At 31.6% G+C, this 21948-nt stretch overlaps 1 protein-coding gene and 1 pseudogene across 1 annotated transcript in view; one reads left to right on the top strand and one right to left on the bottom strand.

Annotated features, from left to right (window-relative positions):
• LOC107162178 (TBP-related factor-like) overlaps positions 1-1076 on the top strand; it is a 42127-nt gene extending 41051 nt beyond the window's left edge. The window contains exon 6 of the mRNA XM_089218015.1: positions 930-1076. Coding sequence (XP_089074141.1) covers positions 930-1006 — 77 coding nt within the window. The 3' untranslated portion in view covers positions 1007-1076. The remainder of the gene's footprint in view (positions 1-929) is intronic.
• Positions 1077-17804: 16728 nt separating this feature from the next.
• LOC149060859 (uncharacterized) lies at positions 17805-20478 on the bottom strand (annotated as a pseudogene).
• Between the last annotated feature and the right edge of the window lie 1470 nt (positions 20479-21948).

Here is a 21948-nt window from a genome sequence, read left to right as displayed (position 1 = left end):
ATTAATTTACAATTAGAATAATCAGTAATCACAAAATAATACAATATCAGATAAAATCGAATATAAAAATGTGTATAAAAATTAATTTTTATATGAAATAAATTTACTTTTCTCAAATGTTGACTTGTTGTATTAAACCCTACCATAGACAGCAATTCAGGAGAATTTAATTTAATTTTAATTAATTATATTTTAATTTAATTTAATTTTAATTAAATTAAATTTAGCCCATTTATCAAGTCATTATATTTAATATAATATATTACAAACGTTATATCACCAAATTTTCTTCTTATCTCGTATGATAATTTATTGAATAGTGAATACTGTAAAATATTAATTTGGGTTGTAATTTTATACATTTTTATTTTTTTAGTAATTTTTAATAAATTTACTACCATTTTATATTGGCCATATTTTTCACGCTTATGTTTGATAATAAGAGTGCTATTGACTTTTATATTTTAATTGCCTACGTATATTTTTAATTTCATAATTTGAACCAAAATATTTAACATTAGTACATAAATAATTATTATTTAGTACTAAATTATTAATTTTATTTATGATCATCTTCATCATCTTTATCATATACAAGTGGAGTAAAGATACAATAGATCTTAAAAATATAAAATAGTGATGCACTACTTAACTTATTACAACTTCTAATAATTATTAATGAAAATAACTATTTTTCTTGAATGTATGAAATTAAAATTATAAGCAGCCTTTTAAAGATTTATATTTGATAGTTATCGTCAAAACTCATAATTCTGTATTTTAATTTAATAGGAAAAAAAGGTATTTATATAAAATGAAATAACCTGTTTGTGTGATAATATATTATTTTATTATGTTTTGCCTAATATGATAATGTTTTACTCTGATATAAATTAAAAATTAATCTGTTAAATTTATATTTGTTTCAGGTCTTAAAACAAAAGCTGACATAAAAGAATCTGTCTTTTTGATGAAAGATGTATTGAACAATTTCAGAAAAACTTGATTTTTATTTTTAAATATATAATTTTATTTATTTATATATAATAATAATATACTTAAATATTATGTATGTACTATGTATATTAATAATTTGTTTTCTTTAAACAAAATTATAACCAATATTTCATTGGTATTAAATAATCATCTATCCTACTACCACAGTGACTTAGAAATTGAAGAAAAAGATTCAATCAACACCTATAAACATCATATACCTAAGTAAAATTGTTTTGTTTAATATATTAAATTACCTCCAATTATATACACTACGCTTAATTGTTACTCTCAAAACATACAAGGTATGTATTAGAGTGACGTCACCTGCTTGTTTTCTCAAATTAAAAATAATGTTAGAATTTTTCGTCATCTTGCAAGGAAAATATGAAAAAAAAATATATAGCAAAATTATTTTCCAGTCCATTTTTATCATCAATAAATTATTAAAATATTTTAAAATCCATTGAGTTCCTATGTCACTGGAATGATATTATATTATGACTGTTATTCGGTATAAAAATAAATAATCAAATTGGTTAATTTAACGTTTTAATTATTTTCTTATACTTAAATGTTTATTATTGCATTAATATACTATAAAATACGCTTTCCAATCAAATTATATCAGAGATGACGTATGAACATAATACTCAATCTGATTCTCATCAATAATTTGGGTGGAATCCATCCATTTGATGCACTAAGCAGATGGTTATAGCTGGAACTAAATAATTGTATGTATTTAATAATGAAATAGTTATGTAAAAATGTATAAAATATAGTAAATAATTATACCCGTAAAAATGGTACAGAGTCAATGCTTATTTTCACTTTGTTTGCTATAAAATATACCAATAATTAATTATTGTATAAAAAATGTTATCTAAGTTTACATTACATGGGATATTTAAAGCAATGAAAAACTTTTATTAAAAATGTCAGTTGTTAATTGAAGTATGTTACAATATAAAAAAATTACCTACCTCATGCAACAAATAATTTTTTGTGTATTTTTGCTTTTACCCTAATAGTTGCTGGAGGATTATAAAATTATATATAACTAAAAGTACATAATTTATCCCGGATATTTATTGATTGGACAGTTCCAACGTATTTGGGGGTTGTTTTTTATTCTCCATATTTTCCATCAGGCAATGAGGCTAAAATTGAAAATTTTAAAATTTTCATAGTAAAATAATATAACCTATAGTAGGTATGCAGTAAGTGGGCGAGTTGCACTTACGATCGCTCATCGTAATATACTGTGTACAACGTCATTGTATTTTCACTTAACGCGACTGACTTGCTAGTATTCAAATTCGGCTTAACGCTTTGCGTTTCAACTTTCATAACGGGACAAGACTGGAGCATATATTATAGATTATCGATGCTGTGCTGTTCAGATTCTATGAGAGATTTCTAAACCATGAGACTCGAATTTTGAACGTTCCCGTCTTGAATATTAGCTCTCCGTGCTAGGTATCGTCACCCCCATGCCTTATCCCAAATGCTCATCACCTCCTACGACTTATGAATTTTGATCGATGACTACAGCCATGACTTCAATAATTCGAAATTCGAACGACTTTGTCTTCACGTTCGGTATGCACTTTTCGCTAACACAGAGGGGTCTGGGGGTGTTCCCCAGCTAGCACGGAGGTCTATTACCTACATAAAATGCTTGCACAAATATTTGTTATCTAATATAGGTACTATAACTATCAATCTATCATATTTTTTAATCCTACATTTGGTACAGTGGTACACAAGAAAATTCCATATTTACGAACATCCTCCACGGTCATAATATATATTACGTAATGAGATTGTTGCCAGTCATTTGGATGATCGTATCGTTCATTTATAGTGCATATTTTTGCATATTTTCTAGGTTATTTTTTAATTTTAAGCGCATATTTCTTAATTTTACTATTTAGTAGCATAACAATAGGTAGGTAGCATTATTTAATGATTATATAGATAAATAATATTTTATTTGTTATTGTATTATATTTTATTATTTTAGACTTTTTTTACTATCAAGTCACTGCTAAAAACACTATTCACAGTTCTCTATTGTCAATGCTGTACGGTGTACATCTGTACGTGAAATTACGAAATCGAAAATAGTGTTTTTATTTTAAGAAATTCCGACGACGACGATAACGCAGCAGTAAACGCAGGCACGCGTAGTTACGAAAGGAGGAGTAGGCGCAAGATGAGGTGACGTTGCCCTCCCAATCGTTGGTCCCTTAAAAATACTAAAAATATTAGAAAGGTCTTTAGGTAGGCGTTATTTTTATAAAACAATTTTTTTGTATAATACCCCGGCCCTCCTATAATTTGGTTTGCTCCACTTGAAAATTTGGTCTGGCTACTGTCTACGGGCCTGAGGAGACGTAAGATTATTTGCGTCCACAAATGGCACGATGTAAATAATATGTATATACACCAGGCAGTTACGCACGTCGCTATGTATCAATACGGTAACCTCTATACTTCTCAAGGCCTTATATGGGGGGGGGGGAGAGTTAGGGGTTCAACCCCCCCGAAATATTTTATAATTAATAAATTTAATTTATAATATTGTATATTAAAATTCAGTTAGACTATAGTTTAAAAAATAAGTTTCACTGTTTTTCAGTGATAGATATAATGAATACTATTGTCCTTGTTTGAGTTAAGTCTAATTCTTAAGTAATTTTAGTGGAATAAAACACTTACGATATCACCTAAACAATTAAGACAAATCATTAGATGAATTTTATTAAATTTTAATTTGTATAATTTCTGATTTTCATCTATCTTAATGATAATCTTCCAAAGATAAGTGGTAATTTGGCAAGCTCGGTTAAAATAATGTAAAAATCATATCAAATGAAATAACGTAGGTAAGTACAATATTTATACAGCGGATTTAATTTCCAAGACTCGTGGATAAAAAGTACAGTTGTTACTTACAGAAACAAAAATGTTTTGAACGGTTCATATGTATTCAAATACATTAGAAATTAAACGGTCATAAAACCTACCACTTTGGTATAATAATATATTTCGTAAAAATCACGTAAATTCGAAAATTATTTTATACTAGAAATTCATGAAAAAATTTCCTTTTATATCTAAGATTTGAAAATTTAAATCAAGGCTCCTAACTTATTTTTACAATAGCAGTTGAAAAATAAAAGAAATACATGTCCACAATTTTTTTTTTTACAAGCATTCAAAGTTTGAATTTTGACGACATACGTGAAAATCACAAAAATTCGCAAATTATTTTAAGCTAGAAATTCATAAAAAATTTTCTTTTTAAATCTAAGATTTGAAAATTTTTAATAATCTATAGTTTATCCTAGACAGATAAACCTAGCTGTCTCCGTTCAAAATCGTTTTTCGTATACAATGATATAATATCATTGGATTAAAATTTAATTCCATCCATTACAGTAACCCACTTGTAAAGTTGTAACCTACTGTACAGCAGAGCAACATCCACGACTTATCAGCTTTTTTTAACGTTTTGAAATGCAATTTTTTCAACAAAAAAAAAAATCAGTCCAACCTAGATACTGCAGTATTCCTATAATGTCTTAATGACACCTCTAAACACCTTTTGTGCATCAGAGCGATACCCACTTGGGCCACTTACCCACCTTTTTCAATTTGCTAAAAATATTTGCATTAATTTTAATATGCTTAAAGTTCTCACTGTACAGGGGCGTACTCAAGGGGGGGGGGGGGTTGAACCTCCCCCATGACATCACTAACCTATGTAGTCTTGTGTTTAGGGGAGAGGTGGCCACAGTGAGACACTGGGCACAGTGATCCATTAAATATAAGTCGACTAATTTAATATTTAACCATCAGATGGAAAATCCAGAAGATTCATAAAATCATAATAAACATAATGGTTAACTATTAGTCACTCACAGATATAGATACTAGTATCTATATCCGTGCAATTAGTAAGTTCAGGTCAAAAATGATACTATCATCTTTTCATAATATTGTTATTTTTTGTTATCAAAACGTGAAAAATGTGAGCTTCGTTTTTTTCAATTTTGGTATCGAATTTTATTCAAAGTTACGTATTTTAAGGTATGTATAAATTAAATTTTTCTTGTGCACAATTTAGTTATATGCACAATTGTTTATCATAAATATTCATACGAGAATAATAAAAAATCTGCAAAATAATAGATCGGTACCTATACAGTGAGACAAATAAATATACTGTTGTCTCGTTGTACCTAACATCAGTTAACTCTAAAACAAGACTGTTGAAATAAATTGTGATCATGATAAAGTGATATTAGGTTATGATTTTTATTTAATTTTTAAAACTTAAACATAAAACTATTGAAATAAACAAAATGAACACCTACATTTTTTCAATTGTACAAAAACACAATTAATAATTTTAAAATTTGTTAAAAAAATTCTCTTTAATTGTTTTATCATATTATATAAATGTTGTGAAATGAAAATTTTAAATATAAAAGATAAATTACAAATTTAAAAGGTTTTATATTATGTACCACAGTGCACCGTGACGTGTCTCATTGAATACAAGGCTGGGTCACAGTGAGACACTATGACATTCAAAAAAAAAATTTCTCTGGGTTGAAATTTCGTTAAATTTTAGATTGTATTAATATGTATTTTAATGCTCAATAATATTTAGAATAAAACCATAACGCTGTTGAAGGATTATCACTTCAAACAAAAACAAAATTTAAAAAGTAATTTTTAGTGTCTCACTGTGGCCACCTCTCCTATATATAATATAACTCACAGGAGCAATTTTCTAAAAAAATAAACAAAATATATCTATTTTAAATCGTATGTCAACATGCAATATACAACGATTGCATGCATTATCTGTTAAGAACTGTAAGATTAGATAGGTATGTAAGAATATTTTTAAAAAGAAGGTGACTAAGTCCCAGTGATAAAAACAAAATGTTCAAACCCCCCCCCCCCAATTGAAAACTCCTGAGTACGCCTCTGTCACTGTACATAAGCCGGGTTTACACGACGCGAATCTGATGCGTGAGGCAAGATTTACGAGGCTGCCTCGCGAGGAAGTTGATTCTTTTAACTGTTTACACGATGCGTATCAGATTCGCGAAGCTAGGTGATTCAGGGTGAGCCATCAGTTTATGTGAGGCAACGATGGCGCCAGTACCTCCAGTTGCAGCTGCGTCGTTTGCTATTATTGCAATGCAAGATTTAAAAAAAAAGAAAAAAATGCAAAGTAAACGACGTTGGTGGTGCAGAAATTTGTTTCATCAACGGTTGCAGTATGGTAATCGACTTATGAAAGATATGCAAGTCGAACTTGTTGATGACATAATTAAAAATTTTACTCGTATGACATTGGAGGATTTCGAATATCTTGCTTCACTGGTCTGTCCAAAAATCACAAGAATGGATACTAACATGAGAGAAGCAATAACTGCAAGAGAAAGGTTGGCTCTCACAATGAGATTCCTTGCCACAGGTGATTCATTTACAAGTCTGCAATATCTATTCAGGATTTCAAAGAGCACAATATCTGGAATAATCCCAGAAGTATGTGATGCAATAAATGAGTCACTTCAAGAATATATTAAGGTATGTATGTTTACATATTTAATTATTTCTTTATTTTAAAATTAAAGTGTTCAAAAAAATAAATTAACTTTATGTAACTTAATAGTTAATAAAAAAAAAATGTAAAATTATGTTTTCAAATTTTAATAATTACATCTTAAATAATAAATTGCCTCTTTCTGGGTAGTGTTCAAAAAAAAAAAACAAACTTCAAATAACTAAATAGTTAATAAAAAAAAAAATGTAAAATTATGTTTTCAAATTTTAATAATTACATCTTAAATAATAAATTGCTCGTTTCTGGGTTGTTCTGGTCTTGCGGTGTTTCATCAGTTGTTGATGGAAGCAACTGGGAAACAGTTGGTTGCGAGGATGGAGTCGGAGTTTGGGAGGACCCAAGGTTTGAGTCATACACGGAGTGCTGTGTACTTGTGGTCCAGGGTGACCCATGTGATATACTATATTCTGCCGAGCTTGAGCTTCCATATCGTTGAGGGGGTGCCTCGGGCATAAAGTACTGTGGCTCCGTATTGGTGTATGACAACATCCCCATATCGGCATTGAACAAAATATTTGAAAATGCCCTTTTAACCAATGCTAATGTATGGCCATCGTATTTTCGTAGCTCATTACCAATGTACTGTCCATAACTGTTATATGGGTCACTCATTACGTCAACAGACGATTTTAAAATTTCAAAAGACTCTTTGATAAGCTGAGAATCTTCATCTTCATCAACCTTTTTTTTTTTGACCGAGCGTCGTTGTTTTGTACCCTGTTGTTTACCACTGGTATTGGGAGATACAATATCAGATGATATAGTATCGGTATTACCTAGTGTTGGTTCCGCAGTTGCTCCTATTTCTTCTTCCTGTTGATTCTAGATCACAAAAAAGTAACATAAAACGTTTTTTTTTAAAGTGTATAATATTTTAATTTATTTTACCCTTATATATGTTTGTTAAGCTACTATCAACTTTTGATATTCAAATGATAATATATAATAAAAAATTCATAACATAGGTAATAAAACTATTAAATTCTGAACGGAGTGATAAGTACTGATAAGTATATTTTTTGAAATGTAATTATGTAATAATTAAAATAACTAAAAATAAACTAAATATAGTGACTAGCGCTAGGATAGTGTTGGATAGTACCTATTTTCTTGATAAAAGTTTTGAATTTGTAACAGAAATAATATCGTATTCAATATTTCAAGAAAGTCCTAAATTAACATATTTTTTTTTACTATTTTTTCATAATATTATACTTTAAATAATTTTTAATGCATTTTTTTAATATTTAAAGATCATTTTTTTAGGTCAATTTTAGATTATTTTGAGGTCATTTTTTAAGTTTTTGGGTCATTATAATCCTAGCTTTAATAGTGACTAATTTGATTCAAAATCATTACTTGTTATTACATTTTTAATCATTTTTGTGGGCCAATTATATTTATTTTTATAATTTTATTTACAAATTAATTAAGAAGTTACTATTTTATAACTATATTTATTAAGTATCAGAAAAAAGTCAATTTAAAATGTGACAATCTTTGTTATAAATTTTCAACCCTTAGTTATAAAAACTGAACATTTTATAATTTTTTGATTACAATGATTGATAATTTTGATAAATTTTGTCAAAATTTGAACTTTAAATGCTTATATAAAAAAAAAATCGTGCCTATGCATTTTCAATATCTTTCAACTGCTATTCTTTCAATATACCAGGACCCTTTTATTCAATTTTCAAATTTTTTGGCCCAGAAAATAAGATTTTATTGGCAATTATAAAACAAAACCTAAAATAATTGAAAACTGAAAATGTCCGTAAACAACTCAAAAACCAAAATCGATTTTGTCCAAAAAAAAATTAATAAATAAAAAAACACACATAATTGTAAAACCAATACATTCATCGCTCCGCTCAGAATCTAAAATAATAACACACATCATCACAACATGGAATCATAAAACTTAAAAATTTTAAAATATTGCCCTAAAAGGTCATTCTTTTATTTTAGATACCAACTTCCACAGAACAATGGCTGCAAAAGGCAAACGAGTTCAAAACAAAATGGTCATTCCCTCATGCTATTGCTGCTATGGATGGCAAACATGTAGTAATACAAGCTCCCAACGAAAGTGGTTCCGAATTCTATAACTATAAGAACAGTTTCAGTATTGTTCTTTTTGCCCTTGTCGATGCAAACTACAATTTCATGTACGTTGATGTAGGCTGCCAAGGCAGGATCTCGGATGGTGGGGTTTTCAAAAATACAACGCTATACAAAAAACTGGAGAACCGCGTTTTAAATATTCCCAACCCATGTGTTTTACAAATTCCATATGCTGTTAAAGTACCATATATGATATTGGGTGACAAAGCATTTGCGTTGAATGATTACACATTGACACCATTCATGGGAAATCCAGATAATGGTTCACCTGAACGTATATTTAATTATCGTCATTCCAGAGCTTGCAGGGTAGTGGAAAATGCTTTTGGAATATTGAGTGCGGTTTTTCGTGTGTTAAGAAAACCCATGCTATTGCAACCCGACGTGGCAGCAAAAGTAACAATGACAACTATATATTTGCATAATTTTTTACGCTCACGCACTTCAAGCGAAGTATATACACCCCCAGGATCATTAGATACCGAAAACAACGGGGAAATTGTAAATGGAAGATGGAGAAGTGAACAACCGATGACATCTATGTTAGCAATTCGAAATGTTCCTCGAAGAACATCTGAACATGCTAAAAATACACGTTTACATATTGCGTCCCATTTCATTTTCAACGACGTGTTACCATGGCAAAATATATATTAAAGTAATATATTTCTAAAAATATAACTTACTTCACTCATCGAGCCCAGTGTTTCATTCATCGAGTTTATTGTTTCCCTCGGAGTATTTTTATCTGATAGAAAATCAAAATATTTGTATGCAAACCATTTCGACACGTAGACGTTGTCAGTACCTGTAAATAAAATATATTAAATATAATTAAATTAATATTAATACGTATGTTGTAATTGTATGGTTTTTTTTAAATTTAAACTCACCTGATCCAGTAGTTTTTTTAGTTTCTCTTGACTTTTCACTCCTAAACGTTCCCGACAGGCTCTTCATTTTTGCCTTTAGAATATCTACGGGAATATTCATTTGTGCACTGATGTCTTTCCAAGCATCTTCTTTTTTATTTCGATTGTGGTAATCTTTAAATTTTGCATTCCACAAAACTTCATAATCTCGGTAAAGTTCAATTAACTCAATACATTGATTTTGATGCATGGCATTCGCTGCACACGCGTGAGGAAAACAACTAGTTCACACGACGCGAAACAAATGGACGAATCTTCTTTGACTCGCGTCAAATTACCGACAGCGCTCCGCTCGCCACGAGGCATCCTCGCTTGCCTTGCTTATTACGCGAGGCAAGTTCAGACGGGACGAAACAAGTCGAATCTTGACTCGCGCATCAAGCCTCGCGCATCAGATTCGCGTCGTGTAAACCCAGCTTAACATTATGCGAAAACGCCTAATTATTTTAATTATGTAGATTCATAAGAAGGTTTAGTCGTACTACAGAGCACGGCTGTGTTATTAAAAACAATTTTGGTAGGTACCTATCGATTAAGTTTAAATAATTAATAATGTTTATATTATTGATTTAATTACAAAATATCAAATTAGTGAGAATAATGTGGTTACTGGTTGTTATCTTTACGTAAATAATAATAATACATTTCGTGGTATGTACCTACTAATTACATCAGAAAAGTGCATAATCGTAATTTCGAGCAAATGCAATTTTAGCGCAATACTATACAATTTTTTATTGCATCATTGAATTTCTATTGTTTATAATGTTAGATCATATATTCATATGTATTAGTATACATTTATTAATTATATTTATATCTTATCATTTTCATAATCATAATATTATAGATAGTATTAAAGATAATTATTTATACTAAGGCCCCTCAAAAATTTTATTTTTAAAGAGTTATGGTTGAATAATTATTTCATTTCTTGCGTGGTCACTGCTCGTCTTTGTGTAAATAGTAAAATAAATTATTACTATTGTTTGCATACTTCCCATTAATAACCCACGACCCATTATATCACATATTACACAACTTCATAAAATGCATATTTAATTTAGTCGTGAAATCAAAATATTCAAAATCAATTTATGGGCTTGAAATAACTATAGGCACGCATGACAAAATTAATGTAAGTATTTCAAAGATCCAATCAAAAGAATGAATGTTGTTTAAAATGTTTAAATACATTAACATATGACTATTTTGCATTGATTAATTTTAGTGAATTTTGATAGTGGGAATAAATTGTTGAAAATTTTTAGTATATTCTTTAACCGATGCAAGGTAAATTGCTTTATCACATTTCAAAAATCTTTACATTTTCTTAATCGAGCCATTAGAATTTCTTATTTTGTTAGTTGATAGTCGTTTTAATGAAAAATCTACATAGTTTGCAGAGACTTTAAAAGTCAGTTTAATTATGGTATGTGAATGGACTGAATGGAGGGGTATGGGTGGCAATACTCCTCAACCGGCCACTTTAGTCAACATAGATGATAAATCTAACATGCACATAAATTTAACCTAAATGGAGCCTTTAGAAAAGTGTTAAAAAATAATTGTTCTACTGAAGTTATATTAACTTTTCAGCTTTACAATATGGATTATAATAAATATAATATGTGCCATACTGCCATGTGTATAGTTTGGCCTTAGACCCTTAGAGAGATATAAATAAAGACCGGATTTTGCATAAAATGCATGTTGTAATCTACAACATCATATACTACACGTTTGGGCATTTTATCCCAAATTGCGACACGTTTGGGCACAAAATCACAACACGTTTGGACACTATTTTATTCTGATATTACAACACGTTTGGACACTGTAGTTTTTAGGTACTCTATATAGTATATAGTAAGTATATAGGTATGTATAATGTATTTATATAGATGTATAAAATATAAATATATAGTGTATATACCTTTAATCAAGCGCGACGGCCCATTTCACATGGACGCGTACGAGTATGTGTTCTGATACAGGAATATAAGCTAAGTGAAAATAAACAATTGAAGGACCGAACTTTTCACTTCAGATGTACAAATCGTAAATGTAACGTGACAGCAATCATTGGTGAGAAACTTGATTTAATAATTTCACAAAAAAAAATGATCACAATCATCCGGCCACTTCTGAAAATATTTTTAATCGACAAAAAATAATGTCTACATTTAAACGAAAGGCCATTGATGATGTATTTACTAAACCCAATAAAATAATCAGAAAAGTACTTAAAGATCAAACTACTGTTAATATAAGTCATTCGGGTGTGCGTTTATTTAGAAAATCAATGTATGAAGCTAGGCGAAAACTAATATTATAACTATTCCTAAATCCTAAATCAATAGGCGAGGCTAAGCATCAACTGTTTTCAAATCAAAACGATATCATTGCTAATAATAACGAACAATTTTGTTTTATGAAAAATAATGAAAGCATACCAATACTATATTATATTATATTAATAATATTATAATATTATATTATATTAATACTTGTTATACAAATTTAGTTATGTTAAGTGAAGTACGTGAAATTGTTGTACTTATTTTATTTTAATTATTTTACAAAATAAATAGTAACCAACACTTTATAAAACTTGTTACTTATATTATTTTGATATATATGAATATAAATTTGTCTCTATATATATATTATGCATGTGTGTACATATTTTATATACTTCTTAAACACAGGTATATACATTTTACATTTTAGTGCCCAAACGTGGTATCTTTTTAGGGATATAGAGTGCCCAAACGTTGTGTGGATTTTGAACGGGGTTGGTAAATTGAGTCCCAAATGACCCTAACTCGGTAAATTGAGTCCCGGGGAAAAATAGGTAGTAGGTAAGTTGAGTCCCACGGAAAAACGATTTATATGCATTTTAAATTTAAAAATATGCACTATACAATTTTTATTTGTGATTTGTAGACTGCATTCATTAACTGCATGTATATATTTTTTTTTTTTTTTTTTTTTTTTTTTTTATTCTAGAATTTATACAAACTATACTACAAAAAAAGTACAATAAGCATAATGTATGTTTAATTAAGTGCAATTGCTTGAATGTCTTGAGAGAAGAAACCGTCCAGTGAAGGTACTTCGACTTGAATTTACAATTATTTAGGTGTATTCATATTATGTTTACTTTATGAGGCCACGGGGCCATTGTCGTTTAAGTCTCCTGGTGGGATTTCCTGGGATGGAGATGGATAATAACTTTTTTATATGGGAATTAGGGTGATTTTGAAGGCGATTCCTAAATTTTGAGTAGTATAGCTTGGCTGTATCAGTGACTTTAGGAATGTGAAGATCTGTATGAAGTGTGTGGTTTGAAATATAAGGAGGAGGGACATTGGTTATGAGTCGGAGGATTTTTGATTGAAACACTTGTATTTTTTTTGTATTTGATATTTTTGCCGTGCCCCAGAGCTGTATGCCATAGAGCCAGATAGGCTTAAGAAGAAGATTATATATATGAATTTTTGTTTTGAGGGATAATTTTGAGAATTTACCGAGAATAGGTCTGAGGGAGAAGAGTCGTTGATTTAATTTTAATTTTGTTGTGTGTATGTGTTTAGCCCATGTTAGACGTTTGTCAAAGGTTAGACCTAGATATTTGGCTGTGTCGGAGTTTGGTATTGGTTTGCCGTTTATATATACCGGAGGAGGTTGTCTGTGGCGAAGAGCAAAGGTGGTGTGTACAGATTTGTTTTCATTCATTTTGACGCGCCAGAGGGAGTACCAGTGTAATAGATCATTTAGGTGTCTTTGGAGAGTAGTTGAAACCATGTCAGAATCGGTGTGGGTGGCATATATTGCTTTGTCGTCGGCATATTCAGCTATTTGTGTATTCGGATTAGTGGGTTGGTCTGCAGAGTATAAATTAAAAAGAGTTGGAGATACAACAGCGCCTTGAGGAACACCAGCTTTTATTGGGGATATACTGGAGTATTCGGTTCCTGACCTGACAAAGAAGTAACGTTCGTTGAGGTATGATTTAAAAAAAAAGGTAGTATGATGGGGGTAGGAACGATTTTAGTTTATAAAGAAGACCGGGATGCCAGACCTTGTCGAAGGCCTGTGCAACATCAAGAAATACTGCAGAAGTGTACAGTTTCTTTTCCAGAGAATAGGCAATAGTATCGGCTAGTCGGTGCATTTGATGGATGGTTGAATGGTGTTCTCTAAATCCAAATTGCGTGTCAGGAATTAGTTTCTTTTCTTTGATGATTGGGTAGATTCTGTTTAGTATGAGTTTTTCTAAAAGTTTTGCAAAGAAAGGTAACAAACTAATTGGCCTATATGAGGAGGGGTTATCTATTGGTTTATTTGGTTTAGGGAAGAGAATAATTGTGGCAAGTTTCCATTGAATCGGGAAATATGACAGTCGGAGTATTGCGTTAAAAATATGAGTGATGTGTACTATAGCTTTGTTTGGAAGTCTGCGGGCTATTTCGGCTGTTATCAAATCATGACCAGGTGATTTACCTAGTGGAAATTTTTGTATGAATAATTTTATCTCATTTGGAGTGAATGGTTTGGGTGGAAGTATCATTGGGAGTGGGCTATCTAGAAAATTGCGTACCTACTCTGTTTTCTATGGAAGGAATGGTGGAATCGTTTGGGTTAAAGACTTGGGAGAGGTGATGTCTGTGTACTTCTGCTTTCTCTTTATCGTTTATAGTGAGACTGCCGTCTATTTTTTTGATTGGAAATGACATTGTTTTGATTATTAAGATTTTTCTAGTGGTTTTCCACAGAGAGCCATCTTTTTCGGTTAAGAGGCTAGTTTGTTTGGCGAAGTCTTTTGAACGTTGTTTCGCCATTTGTCGTTTGAGTAATGTGCATAGGTGATTATAATTAGTTTTATCGGTGGGATATTTTGTTCTCTGCCAGATTGCTCTGGCACGACGTTTTTGGACAATAAGAGATCTTAAATAGGTAGGCAAAGAGGGATTACTTTGATTGTAATTATCAATTATTTTTGGTTTACAAGAGGACCATGCTGCATTTTGTATTGTTGATGTTAGATATTGTACTGATTCCTCAAGTTGATTTGGAGATTTTAAACTAACGTTCAGGTTAATGTCGTTTGCGAGTATCGATTGGAATTTTTCCCAGTTAATTATTCCATTGATTAATGATGGATTCATTAATCTTTTTTGAGGAGAGGTGTCAAGAGTGAGAAGTACTGGCGAGTGGTTTGAGTGAGGATTCGTTAGATTATCTATGATGGTGTTAAATCTGTTCGGTATTTTAGAGACGAATATGTCAAGGATATCTGGTCGCTTTCGGGGTGATGTTGGCCAATATGTGGGGTCTTGGGGTGAAATGATTAAGTAATTTTTGGTAGTAATAACTTGTCTAAGAGAGTTACCTCTTGGTGAGTTTGAGTGACATCCCCATTGGGTGTGTTTGGCATTAAGGTCGCCACCAACAATAAAGTAATTTCCGAGAGAGTTGAAAAATTGCTCAAATAGTATTGTGGTAATGATTTGGTTAGGGGGACAGTATGCTGCCGAGATGGAGATAGGAGAATGGTCTAGAGTAATTTGTATGGTGAAAGATTGTATGTGGGGTTCGCTAATTTGAGAGACATTATGAAAGAGAATTGTAGATCTAATGATTATCGCCGCTCCCCCGTGTGCGGTACCGTCTGGGTGGTTTGATCTCAGTATTGTGTAGTCGGGTATGTGTATTTTTGTTCTGTTATTGAGGTGTGTTTCAGATATTAGAGCTATATCTATACGTTTTTCATGAAGTACAAGTGAGAGTTCGGCTACATGATTATGAATACCATTGGCATTCCAAAGGAGTATGAGCAATGATTTGGAGGTTTGGGTATTATTTGTCATTTTGGGCTGCAAGTTTGGCAAGGACTGTTGTAAGAAGGGAGAGCAATGGATTTATGATAGCTTGGAAGTCACTGATAAATTTAGATAATAAGGTACCTGTGTCTAATTGATTACTGTTGTTAGATTTCGGAGGTTCCTGATTCGAGGTTACATTTGCATAAGTTCTATTTTGAGAGGGCGAGGGATTGGATTTAGTCGAAGAAATCTTCACTGTGGTTTTTGGATTGGACTGGTTGTTGATTGAAGTTGATTGGATGGTTCTTGAGTTTGGGTTGCAACGTCTTTGAAGCTCCTTGTGAATTTGGCATCCTTTATAGTTTGCAGGGTGTTCGCCCTGACATAGCGCGCATTTGGCGGGTAGATTTCGAGGCTTTAAACATTCTGAGGTGATGTGATGTTCAGCACACCGAACGCATCTTGGTGTATGTGCACAGTACGTTTTTGTATGACCGTATTCCTGGCAATTCTGACATTGTACTAGGTCACGTTTTTTATATGGTTCTTCTATTTTTACCTTAGTATGAAGTATGTGGTTTATGTGGAAGATGTCTTTATTTAACTCTGAAGGTTCGAGATCAACAAAGAATATTGGAAGATTTAATTTTGTTGTTTTATGTAGGACATTTGTGATTTGGCGTACTTGAAAACCGATTTCTTCTAAAGCTGTTCTAATTTCTGCTGTGTTTGTTGTTGGGTGAAGATTTCTTATGACTATGCGGTAGGCTTTGTCTTCTTGCATTTGATAGGTGTGGAATTCGGCTTCTGCACCTTGTAAGAAACGGATGATTGCTCGGTAGGTTTCTGGGTTTTTTGTTAGGATTTTGAGGTTGTTAATGCTTGACTTAAATGTGATGTTTTCAGGACCCACAAGGTCTATGAGTTCCAAGCGTAGACTTACAAAGTCTTTAATTCCTTTTACTATTATGGGAGGGGGTAGATTTGTACTTTTTACCTGTGAGGTGTGCTCTTCAGGGTTGCTTACATCAGGATCTGGGTTTGGTGTTATTGTGTCAACTTCGATTGCTTCAGTTTTCGATAGAACATCAAATCGATTTCTAGAAATAAATAGCTTTTTGTGTCTGTTGGTATTTTGAGTTGGAGAGCTTGGTTCTGAGGAACTTGAGCGGTTTCTTTTCTCGGCTTGATGTGTCCAGCCATCATTATTTGGACTATTTAAATTATTTTGTGTGGGTGAATGGCTCACGTTGGGATTATTTGTCGATAAGTTTAGGCGAGCATCCTGTATAATGGTTTTATTATTTGTATTATTATTATTAATATTTTTATTTTTAATAATAGTTTTAGTTTTTGGATTCGGCGATTGTGGCATGTTTGTCACGGAGACAAAGGTCACTCACCGCTACGCGACGTATGCGATAACGGCGGCCGTGCGGCGTTCACGATAACGCGACGGCTGTACGGTAATTAAGACACTGGAAATTTACGAACGAACTTGATTCACTTATATAACAGAATTACTAATATAATATAATATATTACATTTGTATTAGGTACGGCTTCTCGCGCGATACTGCTGCATGTATATGATTTTGAAAATAGCAACATGCATTTTTATTGCATAAAAAAAAAAAAAAAATTAATAAATAATTATATAATTAATAAAAATTCAATTAAAATGCATGTTGCTATATTCAAAATCATATAGGTACATGCAGTCAATGAATGTCTACAAATCACAAATAAAAATTGTATAGTGCATATTTTTAAATTTTAAATGCATATAAATCGTTTTTTCCCTGGGACTCAAATTACCTACTGCCTTATTTTTTTCCGGGACTCAACTTACCTACTATCTATTTTTCCCCGGGACTCAATTTACCGCTTTCAAAATGCACCAAACTTATCTCGGACTCAATTTACCTAGCCCCATTTTGAATACTAAACAGGTAAAAATGCCCAAACGTGCTGCACCGATATACATTATACATGCAGTAAATAAGTGTCCACAAATCAATACTTGATTGATTAAATATCAAAATTTTATACTGCATATTTTTGCATATTCTGACATTAGTGCATCATTAGACAGTAGTGCAAAATTAATATAAAATTGAATAAAAATTGAAACTTTTTTTTTATATATTTATTAAGGCTTCAACAACGAAGGTTTTTAGCCTGCATTAAATTAAAATAGACAAGTATACATTATAACTTTTACAAATATTGACATGTTTAGTATAGTTTACAATTTATGACTTATGTTATACAGTTGAAGAATACATTAATTGCGTCTGTATTGTCTTCATTGAGTGCTTGATGGAGTGAGGTGGGGTTTTTGAGTTTCTTGCGGGCTTCCGTGTATTTGGTGCAATTTATGATAATATGTTCTAGTGTTAGTGTCTCATTGCAAGTATCGCATACTGGGGCTGGTTCTTTTCTTATGAGATAAGCATGAGTTAAATGTGAGTGGCCTATTTTAGCTCGAGTAATATTTACTTCATCTCTTCGTTTGGTGTTGGGAGGATATTTTAATTTTTTAATAGATAATTTTACGTTTCTTAGTTTGTTAGAGAGGGGTAGGTTACACCAGAATTTTTGCCATTCTTCCATTAATTTATGATGTATAGTGTTGACTTTTTCGGATGAAGTTAGTGTGTTTATCTTTGTGGAGGAAGGAGATTTGGTGGCTTCATAGGCTATAGAGTCAGCTTTCTCATTTCCGGGTATCCCAATGTGAGAGGGGACCCACATGAAGCTTGTTGGTCTATTTATTTCAGATATTAGTTTCTGGATATGTTGGACGATCTCGTTTTTTGAATAGGGGTTTGATATTGATGAGAGGGCGCTCAGAGAGTCACTGATGATAATGCTGCAATTTTCCGGGTTTGAAGATAAAACAATTTTTAATGCTTCATAAATAGCGGAAGTTTCGGCTGTATATATACTAGTGGAAGGCGGTAGTTGGAAAATATGATTTTCCTGGTTTGTGATGACGGAGAAACCCACACCATTTGTATTTTTGGAGGCATCGGTGTAAATTCGGATGTGTTCCGGGAATTGTTGGTGTATTATTTCCAGAAACTTGTTTCGTATAATTAAATTGCTAGTGTTTTGTTTGCAGTATTCAGTCAGTTTGGTGTTGATGATTGGCGACCAGAACCAGGGAGGGTGAGACGGTTGAATTTTATTTAGTATTTGTGCTTCGAACGATAGGTTTTCACTAATAATTTTAAAATTTAAAATAATGTTCTTCTAGAGGGTGATAGATTAGGAGGTAATGGATTGTGAAGAATATGGTTGGTGATGTGATCAAGCAGATTTTTAATTTTAGTTACATATCTTATGATATGTTTTTGGCGTCTGAAATGGAGGGGAGCTTCTCCTGCGTAGTAGAGTATACTGTCAACTGGGCTTGTCCTAAAGGCTCCTATGGCTAAATGTATGCCTTGATTGTGTATAGGTTCTAGGGTACTTAGCACTTTTTTTTTGCCGAATTGTAGATTATATCTCCTTAGTCTATTTTTGATAGAATGAGGGCTTTGTAGACTGTGATTAGGCTGTTTGTGTCGGCACCCCAGTTATTATTCCCAAGTATTTTTAACGTCTTAGTTCTTGATTGGCATTCCGTTTTTAATTTTTTTAAGTGAGGTCTCCAGGTGAATTTGTGGTCAAAGATGAGGCCCAAAATTCGAATACTATTTGCAAAAGGAAGTTGTGTGTTCATAAAATGTAATATTGATAGAGGGTCCTTCTTCTTTTTATTGAAAACGATACACTGTGTTTTGGTGGGAGAGAAACTGAAACCAATTTCAGAAGACCACCTGGCAAGAGAATCAAGTGTTTGTTGGAGGAAAAGAGTAGTAGTTATAATTTGTGATCCACTGCAATATATGGTGCAGTCGTCGGCCAAGAGAATGAATTTGGCTGGTTTAGATAGGTTATTGCATATGTTGTTTATTGCTACCAGGAAGAGAGTAACACTAAGTACAGACCCTTGTGGAAGTCCATTTTCAATGGTGTGTGGTGATGAGGTCTTGTCGTTGACTTTGACACTAAATATTCGGTCTGCTAAGACGTTTTTTATGAATTTGAGGAGGTTGCCGTTTATTTTCCATAAATGGAGAATTGTCAATACTCTTTTTTTCAATACAGTGTCGTATGCTTTTGTTATGTCCAAGGCTATTGTGATGAGGTGATGATTACGTCTAAACGCTGAGCAAATATCAGTGTGTAATGAAGTTAATGCATCTAATGTTGAGTAGTTTCTTCTGAAGCCACATTGTTCTTTGGTAAGTAGTTTGGTTGATTCTAAGATCCAGATTAGTCGTTTATTTATTATTTTTTCTATTAGTTTACTTAGAGTGTTTTATGCTGCGGTCTGTTAATATGGGTCTAATTTGTTCGATTAAGTTCTGTATATTGTTTGCATTTGATCCGACTTGGTTGCATAAATCATGAATATTTATGTTTTTGTTTGAGAAATTTTCGAGTATGTATTTGAGAGAGTCTTTGTTGATAGATAAAACTTCATTTTGAAGAAAAGTTTCAGATGCTAATTCAAGTTGTTCGTCTATTTTATCTGTATTGCTACGTGTGGATGAAGAAGATCTAGATCGGATTTTGGTTTTTTTTTGTTATTTTTTTTTCTTTAGTAGTTTTATTTTGTCCTTGTGGGATATCATGTGTTTCCATATTAAAAGAAGAGGATGTGATAAAAGAAGGGTGATAGTGGGGATGAGGGACATGTGGATTCGGGCGCTGGTCTTTTTTTAATGACTTGGTGATATTGTGGTTCCGGTATGTTTGTGTAATTTAAGTTTAGCTTTGAAGTGTCATTATCTTGATTAGGCGTCTCCTTGATATTAGGGGTTATCTCAGAAGTAGGGTGATATGTAGAGAGTATGATTGAATCATCTTTTTGGGAGTCCATATTTTCAGGTAGAAATGAATTAGTACATGTCGTGTGACTTTCATTAGGTTTCTCGTTGATATCCAGGAGTTTTCCAGTAGTATGCGAGTAATGTTATCTGTGGCTGTTAGTTTATTTGAGGTGCCCGTGATCTCGGGTAAACTTGAGCTGGTATATAACGTTTTACAAGATACATATGATGTAACTATCACAGATAGTTTATTGGTGATGTTTTGCGAATTTAAACGCGATGTGTTAGGCTGAGAATTATTCATTGCGAATGAACGCCGAATAATTCATATTTATTTGTATTAGATATAAAAATTATCTATCTTATTAATAAATGAAAGCATATTACCGATTTAGTGAAGAGTTGGGTCACTTCTATCGGAAGATAAAAATACGGGTAGCGATAAGCCGATAATGCTATATACACACACGTGTTGCTCGGTCGGGAGTCAAACACGAACTGAAATTGAAACTTTTTTTTGCATGTTTTGCATTTTTTTTTCTTGCATATTTTGACTTTTTTAGTGCATGTTTGCATGTATATTTTACAATTTAAAATGCATATAAATCCGGTCTTTAGATATAAATATTTTAATTTTTAGGATGTTCCATTATAGATACCACAGAATGTTAACGTATGTATTGTGGACTCCAAATATGAAATTGTATACTTCTGTTTTTTGAATATGTTATGTATTTTAAGTTTTTAGTGCAATTTTTCAAATTTTGTCGCATTTTTTGGTAATTTTCTTAAAATAATGTAATATTTTGTATTTTCATGAATCTACCTTATTTTTAGTAGAATAAAAAATAAAAACTTTGTCATTTTTTTATTTATATTTTATTTGAATCATAGGAAATATAGTAAAAACCTACATTTTTATTCATATTAGAATCTGTTTTCAAGTAGTTCGGAAAATTGACAATTACTGAACTCTAAACAATTATGACTCTATATCGGTTATACAGATGGTATTTATACATTTTTGTCTAGAATATTTTGCTATTCATAGGTACATTTTTTTTTAAATTGTGAACGAAATAACTTTTCATTAATGGTATTTTTTATAATGGCTTTAGGCATAAATATATTAAAATAATATATATACATAATACATAAACATATTATAATACTTATCTTAAGAATTTTTAGGTATATATAAGCGTTTATAGAGCGTATTTCAGTTATTTTTAGTACTGTGACTGTAAAACCCGAGCGCTGTTAATATAATTATCAACATTATTTATAATCCAGTACCTAATCACTAATTAGGTAATATTATATAGGTAGCTATTTTTGTATTTTTTATTTTTTGTATTAGCTTTTAGAAACAACTATTATAGCTCGACAATTATATCTACATTTAATTACCACTTCAACACCCACACCACCGATCCGAACTTTATATGTAACTAGTCCATCATAAATTACTTCCCTACAGAAATTTGCCCAATCGACAATAGTATGGCGGCTTATTTCTA

Source organism: Diuraphis noxia, unplaced genomic scaffold (assembly GCF_037042655.1).
Source record: "Diuraphis noxia isolate RWA-SAM2 unplaced genomic scaffold, SU_Dnox_SAM2 contig0001, whole genome shotgun sequence".
Classification (NCBI taxonomy): Eukaryota; Metazoa; Arthropoda; class Insecta; order Hemiptera; family Aphididae; genus Diuraphis; species Diuraphis noxia.
This window is presented reverse-complemented; position numbering and strand designations above follow the sequence as displayed.